Source organism: Gossypium arboreum, chromosome 9 (assembly GCF_025698485.1).
Source record: "Gossypium arboreum isolate Shixiya-1 chromosome 9, ASM2569848v2, whole genome shotgun sequence".
NCBI lineage: Eukaryota > Viridiplantae > Streptophyta > Magnoliopsida > Malvales > Malvaceae > Gossypium > Gossypium arboreum.
Genome location: NC_069078.1, coordinates 70,358,564 through 70,369,158, shown reverse-complemented (window position 1 = coordinate 70,369,158; position 10,595 = coordinate 70,358,564). Strand labels below are relative to the sequence as shown.

Sequence of the window (10,595 nt, the reverse complement as noted above, 5' to 3'; positions counted from 1 at the left end):
AATACACAGGTCAGAGTAGTCAAACCCTGAAATAGGGGAGACTTTAACTAATAAACTGTACTAATTGGCCCGACCAAAAATTCTATAAAAATTTTAGTAAATATATATATGAGTCTAGATTTAGGGAAAATTTACGGATCTTGATTTCGAGTTTCGTAACTCGAGATATGATTTTTCTTGTAACTGTGACGCGAGTAGCTAGAAAGCTGTGAATGTAGAAACAAAAGATTTGAAGTTCTTAATTTGATAAATTATGTTCGGTAACTCCTCAAGCTCGACTCCGGCGAAGGTTTCGGGCATGGGGGCGTTACAAAGGAAGTTCATGATGGGTGAATGTTGGAGTTCACGAAAACATAAATATAACGGATCAATCGTTATAGTTAGTTTCGGTTTGTTATATCTAAAATGGTATGTATAAATACTCAATGATGTAAAGAGAGTTGAAATCAATGTATCAATTTTATTTGTTCTTCAAAGTTCTTCCTATGAGTTCTGAGTTTCATTTTGTGTTTGTATATTTGTTATCTTTGAATCTTCACACATCCAGAGGAGAGTGAGAATAAAAATAATTACGTAAGTAATTACACTTGAATTCAATTAATCTTTGACTTTCCAAACATGTCTATACATTATTTAAGTTTTACAAAATAGTTTTATAAAATATTTTTAGGACATACTTTATTTTTAAAATATAACTATATTTATTTTACTAATCTCATTTAAATAATTTGAAATTTTTATTGATGACTATACATTTTAACCTACTAAACAATTAAATAAATTACATAATATTTATTATAAATTATTTGTAATGATTTTAATAAATTATATAATATTTATTTTTAATTATTTATACTTAACCCGAACCAATCAATGATGATAAAGACTATATACTTAATGGTAGAGAGAGAACAACCTAACAAATATGTATTGCTAGAGTAATTAGATAAAATTGTATAAGATGTTTATTTTTCTTGTTAATTTTAATAGTAATTGTATTATTTATATACGATGATTTGATTTTTAAATTTTGTAAATTGTTTAGAAAATTTTCTTCAAAGTATTATCTATAATTTTGATAATAAATAATATGTTTTATAATTCAAAATTATGTAATTGTGCAATTATAATTTATATTACTAAATGCGAATTGAAAATTGCGATGTAATTATTCTACGTGAACAAAGCATGTTTAGGGAACTAAAATTCCTTATAATTATAAAAAAGGTAGACCTGATCATAAGGGCCACTCCCAGTCCAAAGTTTGCTTAAAAGTGGAAGGGTTTGAATAAAATTATAGGCCCGAAAAATGAGCTTGGACAAAAAATAATACTTGTTTTCTAAATGAGTTGGGCATTGAGTAATTTTTTTTGCTCGGGCCCAGCCCAACTTGAATTTTTCTAAAAACAATTTCCCTATTGTTGTTTTGTTGTTTTGTTGTTTTTTACTATTGTTTTGCTGCCGTTTTGCTGTTATTTTGCTATTATATTGATAATATGTTGTTGTTATTGTATGGATATTATATAACTCGTGTTAATTTTGTTACTATTTTAGAGGTATTTACTTGCTAAGTTGCAACTATCTTACTGTTATTTAAGTATAAAGATTTTTTTAATGTATTTTCAATTTGTTGGGAAATATTTATTTTAATGTTTTAGTGTATTTGATGTATTATATATATTTTAAATTTTTTTATATAAAAATTATATAAAAATGTTAATATGGGCAGGTCGGGCTCGGGTTTAGCATTTTTTATTTGAGTCGAGCTTGATCAAAATTTTAGACCCGCTTTTTAAGTTAGGATAAGCTCGGGCCTAAAAAAACGGACCTAAAATTTTGCATCGGCCCAACCTAACCCAACCCATGATTAGGTTTATAAGAAGGTATAATTAATATGTTAATAATTACACTTTTATCCAATTAGTATGTGGTGTTCAAACCTATCCTCGTTGTCACTCCTAAAATAGAAAAAAGACATAATGGCTTTTTGGCCCTCTAGCTTAAAAAAAAAAAGCATTTTAGCCCTCCATTTAATGTTCTACTTCTTTTAACTCTTGACCTTGCATTGTTTGTTGAAAAATATTTTTAAAAATTATAATTTTATACTTTTTATAATAAGTTGGTAATTTTAAAATATTTTAAATTTAAAAATTAATTAATTTATGATGTGGCATCTACATATATACAAGTCAAAAAAGCTAATAAACATGATTTTTTCATTCATTGGAGGGTTATTTCACAAACAACATAAATTTTAAAACTAAAACAAAAAGTGCAAAATTAAATTAACAAATAAAATGAATTTATGTAAAGTGATTTTGCCAAAAAAGAACACCCATGCCATACGCGGGGGTCTTTGATTTCTTAGGCTATTTAAAGGACGTACAAATGTCTCCGATGTCTCTCACGGTCTTCACTTGGCCTTCCAATACGAATTAGTCATTTTAATCAGCAAAGTGGTTCTACTGTTATAATAATGTTGCATCCCCACAGCTGTTCAACCGCCTCCATTACCTCCTTTAACATAACACCATCTTCTGCATCTTCATCATCACCTTCACGATCAAAACGTTCCCTCTTCGTTCGCCGTCTGATTCGGACCCTAGTTTTGTTGTTTGTCTTCCTCAAGGTCGTCTCCTTCATTGCATGGCGTGACCTTAACCCAACCCCACCTGTTTTTGAACTCAACTCCTTTAACATTTCAGACACCAATTACACCACTGCATTCACCATTACAAACCCCAACAAGAAGCTGACCTTGCTTCTCGACAAATTTGAAGTCGTTATGTTTCAAGGAAACAGGAAAAATGTGGCTTCAAGAGATCAATGGATGCCTACAGATAAATCTTTGTGCTTAAACAACAATGCAATGGTCTTTTTTTCTGTGAAGGGAAGGGTGTTTAAGAAGATAAGTTTTCTTGGGAATACTTTTAACGTCCAAGTGAGTTTAAGGACAAAATTCTTGGCTTGGAATTGGTTGTCCAAGAGGGAATTCATGATATGGTTTGTTGCAGAGATTTGAGTTTAAGGTTTTTATCTGAAAAAAAGACTGGGAATTATAGTGGTGAAAAAGGGAAATGCTCAGTTCAAGTTGTGTAGATTAATTGCTAATTATCCATGGGATACCAATATCTGTTTTTAGGCACCATTTCTTTGGTTTCTTTTTTTTCTTCTTCTTCTATGTGTTTAAGTTGCTTCAGTTTCATCTCATCTTTTCAAAGATCTTCTGTTTTCTGTTGTTCTAATATATAAACGCAATTATTTTGGTATAGAGTTAAACAATAGTAATAAATAACCATATGTGATATATGGAGTTAAAAAATTACAGCTTTAACGTACCAAATTTTAGTTGTGAAGAAGTACGTGGTATAAGGAAATTCGTCTCTCTAAAAAATAATTAGATGCCCTGTTAATTTCAAAAGTAAGCAACTAAAGACAATTAATCACAATATTAATGTCTTCTGTCAATTGTACATAATTTTGATTAGTATAATAACAAATTTAGCTTGTTATGTTTACATATTTTGTCATTTTGACCTTAATTTAAAAAAAAAATCAATAAATTCAGCCTCAACATTTACACATGTACACAAATGTTGCATGATAATTTTGCTAAATTAGAACTAACTTGATAGAATATGTAAACTTTGAGCGTTAAATTCATTATTAAACCAATCAAAATCATGTATAATTAATGAAAAGCATTAACATTATGATTAATTATCCTTAGTTACTCACATTTGAAATTGTTTCAATATAAAAATTGAAAAAACCGAAAAAGTCATATATATTCTTCGGTAATTGTTTAATGTTGTTTTAGAGTCAATATTTTTGCCACAATTTTATCATTTCTTTATAATTTTGAAGAATAAATTAAATTTTATTATTTTTAAGAGATTAAAATATAATTTTAAGATTACTAATTTAAAGTATTATAATTACTAATTTAAAGTATTATAAATTATAAAAATAAAAAATAGAAAATTTTCTATTTTAAGGGTGGGTGGGACCCTTGACTCAACGATTGATTATTGCTTACTACTTTTAAAGACCTGGGCATATTGCATTAGATTTGAATACATACAGAAAAAGGAAAGCATTATAACTTAATTATTTGTAGGATTTAATAAAGGGATTTCAAAGGAATAAACCTTTTGTTGTTGCTGATGTTGACGTAAAGAATGTTCATGCAATCTAGTATTGGTTTCTTTAACCTGCAGCGTATAAAGGAGGTGATTGCCACACGTTTTACATGCAGTAGATAAATAATCAGAGCGGCTGCTGTTGTAATTTAGGGAGGAGTTGGGTTAAATTACTTCGCTACAAATAACTTTATGAACTGAATTTGAGATACAAAATCCACCCTCTAAAACTTAAAACCAATTTAGTCCCTAAAAATAATTCTATATCTAATTAATGTCAGTTATAATTGTCAGCTATAACATTAATTGCAATTCATAGAAAAGTTAATCCCACATTACAACTTGAACTATTTAATTGGCATATTTTAATTAAATAAATTTAGATTCATATTTGTTGATTTTTGAAGTCTTTTAGTAACGCGTTAGTGATGATTTTATGTGCAAAAATTAGGTCAATTAATGATTGAATTCAGTCTTTCAGTATAATCAATATTCTCTTAAATAGAATATACAAAATCTTTTAAATGGCTTGATTATACTTTTACCAAGCCTTTATACATTGGACGACATGTTAAGTTAAATGTACGAGAGTTAGTACACTTATTTGTTCAATTAAGAATTAGGAAAATCTTAAAGGTTGCAAATTGGTGAGTTAATAAATTTAAATAACAATTTGTACTTGTTAACTATATGATAAATCAAGGTATATAGACAAAAAAAAAAAATTCCAAACTACGTAAACAAATTAATTGTATATTTCTATGTTTTTACAATTAGTAGTAACTATATACAATTGCAACTGAGACATGAAAAAATCAACTTTCATATCTTATTCAAAATAAAAATAAAAATAAAAGTTTTGATTCTTAGATCAAATTTTGAAGAAAAATTAAAGAGTAAATAAAGTCTTATAAACTAATGTAAGAAAACATAACATGATTAAATGTAAGACAAGATAGTAACTAAAAGAAACACTCATCAAATAAATTTCAATAATTGGGACCTTTTTCAAATTATCCATGCATGATATTTTTTTTTTTAAGTTAGAAATCACTCAATCACAATGTTGTATGAATTGAATTGGATAATTAAGATTTAGTTGAGAAAACTGTCTTATTAATTAGTCTAAAGAGGGGTTTTGAACTAGTTGATTTGAGAATTGGTACGAAATGGTTGAACCGGACAATTGAACAGAATTTTTTAATTTTTTTAATTTTTTTTATTGTGCGAATATGATAAAAGAGAGTAAATTATTATATTAAAAACCCACACTAAGTTTAATTTCCAAGAAAGATTGGAAAAGTCACAAATGGTTCTACTTAAAACTTAATATCTTAAACAAAATCTCCTTACAATGTAATTTAATAGCACATATCACTATAATTGTACCCTACAAAATATTGAAAGATAAATAAAAACAATAAAGAACACTAAAAATTTAACGAGGTTCGACAAATTATGCTTACATCCTCGGGCACTTCTAAATATATTTCACTACAAAAGATTCAAGTGAAAAGTTACAAATAAGAAAAAAAAAATTGTCTTACAAAAAAAAATTACAAATTTTTAAATAATTTAATACTATAATAATACAAACACTCCACAATCTTATTTTTTGAGACGTGAGATTATACTATTTAACATTTTCAAACTGAATCAGTGAAACCAATTAAACTAATCCAACTATTCAGCAACTTCAATGTTTAGAACACATTATTCAAGTATCACATTTTGGATATCTACTCATTTAACTGGTTGTTATATTTTTCTAAGTAGGCTTTCTTTTAAATATTCTATTTTCAATCTTATTAAATATTTATAATAAATTAATCTAAACCTTAATCACACAAAAAGCTTTATGAACTGAACATGCAATTTTAGTGTCATCTTATATACTTGACTGCAAAGGGATGCCATTTTCAGAACTTGTAAATCATATATTATCGGTCTGTGTAACACATGGCTGTAATAGGTATTAGGGGTAAGTAAAGTTTAATTTGATTTAAAGAAATTGAAAAAAATTTCGATTTTTAAATTAATTGAATTAAGTTATTCGAATTATTTGAGTCAACTCGAATAACTCAGTTCGAGTTCAAGTCAAGTTGAATTTCACAGTTCAAATAACTCGAATAATTTTAATAACAGATTAATATAAATACCCTTTTAGTCCCTATCAATTTTGAAAATAAACAAATTAGTCTCTCTCTCAACAAAATTACAAAAAAATTAAAATAATTTTAAAAATTCAAAATATTTATAAAAATTCAAATTTTATATTTAAAAATATAAAAAAATTCTAAATATATATAAAAGTCAAAATTTTAAAATTTTCAAAAATAATAATTTTAGGACCTAATTAATGATTCAAATTTATCATACTCAAGTATGTTTTTTTTATTTTTTGTTTTGAATTTTTAAAAATATATATGGTTTCAAATTTATGTGCTCTAACATGTAATTAGCCACATGAAAAAATATTTTTATTTGACATGTTTAATTTTTTAATTTAACTAAAACGATTTCACTCAATTCGACTCGACTCAAATTTCATTTCACTCAACTTGATTCGAAAAAATTTTAAATTGAGTTAGGATGATAAAATAGGACTAATGAACTCAATTAACTCAAATTTATTTATTCGATTTGATCAAACGCTCACCTTTAGTAGATAGCAGTAAAGTAATATTTGAAAAAAAAAATGTAGAGAACATAGAGATAAAAAGTATTTTAAAAGAGGGCAAACTACATCCAAGGTCATTAAACTATTAGTAAGTTTATGTTTTGGTCACTCAATTTCAAAAAGTTATAAAATGGTCACTAAACTATTTAAAAGTTTTCATTTAAGTTCTTGAACTATTCGAAAGTTTTTATTTAAGTCACTTGGTTGTTAAGTTTTTGTTTTTTAAAAATTGGACTAGCGAGTTTCAAGCGACAATTTGATGATCGATACATTGGATCAATAACCATCAATGAGTAAAAGAACATAGCTTAGATCCAAGTCAATCTAACGGTCAGTGTCGAAAATAAATAAAACTATTTGGATTTTGATTTGTAGATTCACAATGTTCAAAGTTGTTTCATGAAAAAAAATTGAACTGTAGAAGAGAAAGAGGATAAAAGCTTATTTTGTACAAGCAATGTGGATAGAAAAGGCTATACAAGAATGAGTTGATAGCCCAATTACTTAAATAAAAACTTTCAAATATTTTAATAATTACTTAATAAATTTTTAAAAGTGAATGATAAAATATAAATTTACTAATAATCTAACAATATTAAGAAGGGTTGGAAAAAACACAACTAAAAAGTTATAAAGGGATGGATGAATATACAATGTTAAGAGAAAATTATAAAGATACAACATAATAAAAAAACGTAAAATTTAGGCTTTAAAATCTTGGTCCTCCAAAGTTTATGTTTCTGTAAATTATTTTAGATTTTTTGAGTTAAAATCATTTTTATAGATTTTATATAAAATATAAAAATATTATCATAATAATACTTATTACTTTTTAAAATTTTTAAGTATTTTTTATTTAAGCTAAATTGATATCCGATTAATTTATGATACTAACTCAATTAAAGACTTAATAATAGTATAAGTGTGAAGAATTTGTATAGTCTATGTTATATATAAAATTTTTATTGGGATTGTGTCATTAATCAAGTCACACCAACATGAAAAGGAAAAACATTGAAGGTATGCTTGTTTACATATAAAAGATTTTATAGAAAACATTTTCTGCATTTTCCTGTGTTTGTTTCACAGAAAACAGTTTGGTTAACGGAAAATAACGTATAGGTTAACGTAAAATAAACTCTTTTTTTTTCCTTATAAAATAACTTACCTTTTTTTAAAAGTATAAGTCATTTTTCAGAAAAAAGATCCTCTATAGGTAATTTTATTTTTATAGAAAAATTAACTTAAATCAAGCTTAATATTATTATTGTAACATCCCGAAATAGGGCCTAAACGGAATAGTGGTTGCGAAACCACAAATTCGAGGTAGAAAAATTTATTTTATTATTATTTTGAGGTTCATGGTATGATTGCATGATTGTGTGAAAATTTCGTGATGAAATTCTATGCATAAAGTGCTTAAGTTGAGGTTAGGGACTAAATCGAATAATTTGCAAAACTTGCATTCTAGAAGTTTTTAGTATGAAATTACTTTGGAATATTAATTAGGAGGGTTTAAATAAAATTTGACCAATTTTAAGTTCATGGACAAAAATTAAGACATGGAAGGAATTTTTGAAAGTTTAGTAAAGAGGGGTAATTTGATCATTTGGATATTAAATGAATTAAAAAGGGAAAAACAACACAAAAATGGTTATCTTCTCAATTAGTTTCTGCCGATTTTTGCTCTCCTCCATAGCTGGGGTTTCTTCAACTTTCAAGCTTCATAGTAAGTGATTCCAAGCCCCGTTTTTAATGATCTTTACGTTTTTGGAGTCCCGGTAACTTGATTAAGCTTATTCTAGCAATAATTCAACCTAGGGTTCGTATTTGGAAAAATACCCATGGCTGAAATTTGTGTATTTTGGTGTTTTATGATAGAATATGAGGTTTTAAATTATGTTAAACAACTTATGCTACTCGGTTTTAAGTGAAAACGAGTAAAATGGCTTAAATTGGAAAAAAATACCAATAGTCATAAGTATATGTTAGAGTGTGATTTTGATATTGCCATAGAAGGGAAAAATGATCAGCATGTCATAAAACATAAGAAATAGGATGAAGTTTAATTTACGAGCCTTGGGGCAAAAGTGCAAATATGTGAAAGTTTAGGGGTAAAAATATAATTTTGAAAAAGTTGGGTCAAGGACTGTTTTAATAAATGTGAATATTAAATAAGTTAAATTTGCTATTATAGATCAAGAAGAACGTAATTCGGGGAAAAGAAAAAGTAAAGGACTAAATTGTAAAGTTTAGTCACATTTTGTATCAAGGTAAGTTACAGTAAATAAATGCAATATTCTTTTATTTTACATTATTATTGTCAATTTTCAGCATTTATATATTATGTTATGAAAATATTTGAAGTCGAATTTAAGGTGAAGTGACAGAGGAAAAGTGTTAGAAAGCCCCGGATGAACCCTAAGAATGTTAGGATATTAGGGTTGACGGATGAAACGAAATGAGCCATGTAAGTCCATATTAGAAATATGGCTTTGGAGACAGGATTGAGCCATGTAAGTCTATATTATATATGGCATTGGAGACAGGAATAATTCATGTAAGTCCATGTCAAATATATGGCATTGGCAGGATATTGATAGACAGGAACGACCCTAGTATCCTTAGTATTCTGAGTGGTTCAACGGGTCAGGATACGAGTTAAATTATAGTGAATTAACAGCAAAATAAAAGTAGATTATACTCATGAAAAAGGAAAGGTCAGGTAAGAAAGAAGGTAAGGGAATAAAGAAGAAGATAGAAATTGAGAAGTAAAGAAATTTATGATGTTAGATGATATTATGCATAATTATCCATTATGTTGAATGTTGTGATTTATTTGCTTGTAAGCTTACTAAGCCTAGTGCTTAATCTCTTTATTTTCTTCTTCTTATAGTACTTATCTAGTCACTCGGGGATCGAAGGAAACGTCAGAGGCCGATCACCCTATCAAAGAAATAACTCGGTATAACTAGACGTTTTGTTTTGGGTATGGCATGTATAGAAACTTAGCTACTTTTGGTATAATATGAACAATGAATGATGTGTAAATACTTGCTAGTGATTAGCTAATAAAATAGCCGATGATATACATGTTTATTAATATGTATGATTGAATGATGATTATCACATGAAAATTATGAAAAATGTGAAAGTAACCTAAAAACAGATTCAAGTAACAGAAATGACGTAACTTTGAAAAATCACTAAAAATTGTAGAAACATAGTTTGAAGATGAATAATATATGAAATTAAAGCTTATTATTTATATTTTCTTATGGAATAAGCAAAATATCTAAAGGTATTATATTTTATGAGATATCTGAGTTTTAGTGAAACAGGGTCAGAGCGATTTCTGGATCTCCTATTTCAACTTTGGAAATTCACCATAAATTGTAAAAAACTAATTAGAAGGTGTAATTTATATGGTTAGAATCCTTGTTAAATCTAGTTTTGATAGAAACAAACGGCTTAGTCATATGAATTTTTTACAGGAAGAAACATGGTTCGTAGTAAGAAGAGTTCAGTGCAGTCGAGTTTTGAAACAGGGGAAAATTTAACTAATAAACTGTACTAATTGGCCAAGTCAAAAATTCTAGAAAAAAATTAGTAGATATATATATGAGTCTAGTTTCAGGAAAAATTTACGGATCTAAATTTTAAGTTTTGAAACTCGAGAAATGGATTTTTAAGCAACCATGACGCAGAAAAACAGTTTATTCCAAAAATTAAAATAAGTGGTTTAGAGTTGTTTAAAAGGTAAGATAAGTTTA

At 27.1% G+C, this 10,595-nt stretch overlaps 1 protein-coding gene and 1 long non-coding RNA gene across 2 annotated transcripts; both read left to right on the top strand.

The window, feature by feature from the left end:
* The first annotated feature begins 2,476 nt into the window (after window positions 1-2,476).
* On the top strand, window positions 2,477-3,022 carry LOC108455318 (uncharacterized). Its single transcript, XM_017753897.1, has one exon. The coding sequence runs from the start codon at window positions 2,477-2,479 to the stop codon at window positions 3,020-3,022; it is 546 nt and encodes a 181-aa protein (XP_017609386.1).
* Window positions 3,023-9,032: 6,010 nt separating this feature from the next.
* On the top strand, window positions 9,033-9,969 carry LOC128280666 (uncharacterized). Its single transcript, XR_008270767.1, has 2 exons — window positions 9,033-9,095; window positions 9,719-9,969. It is a non-coding gene; the product is annotated as an uncharacterized LOC128280666 (long non-coding RNA).
* Window positions 9,970-10,595: the final 626 nt, after the last annotated feature.

Bases quoted from the DNA above. Each gene is read 5' to 3' on its own strand.
- LOC108455318 (XM_017753897.1), top strand. From the start codon at position 2,477: ATGTTGCATCCCCACAGCTGTTCAACCGCCTCCATTACCTCCTTTAAC.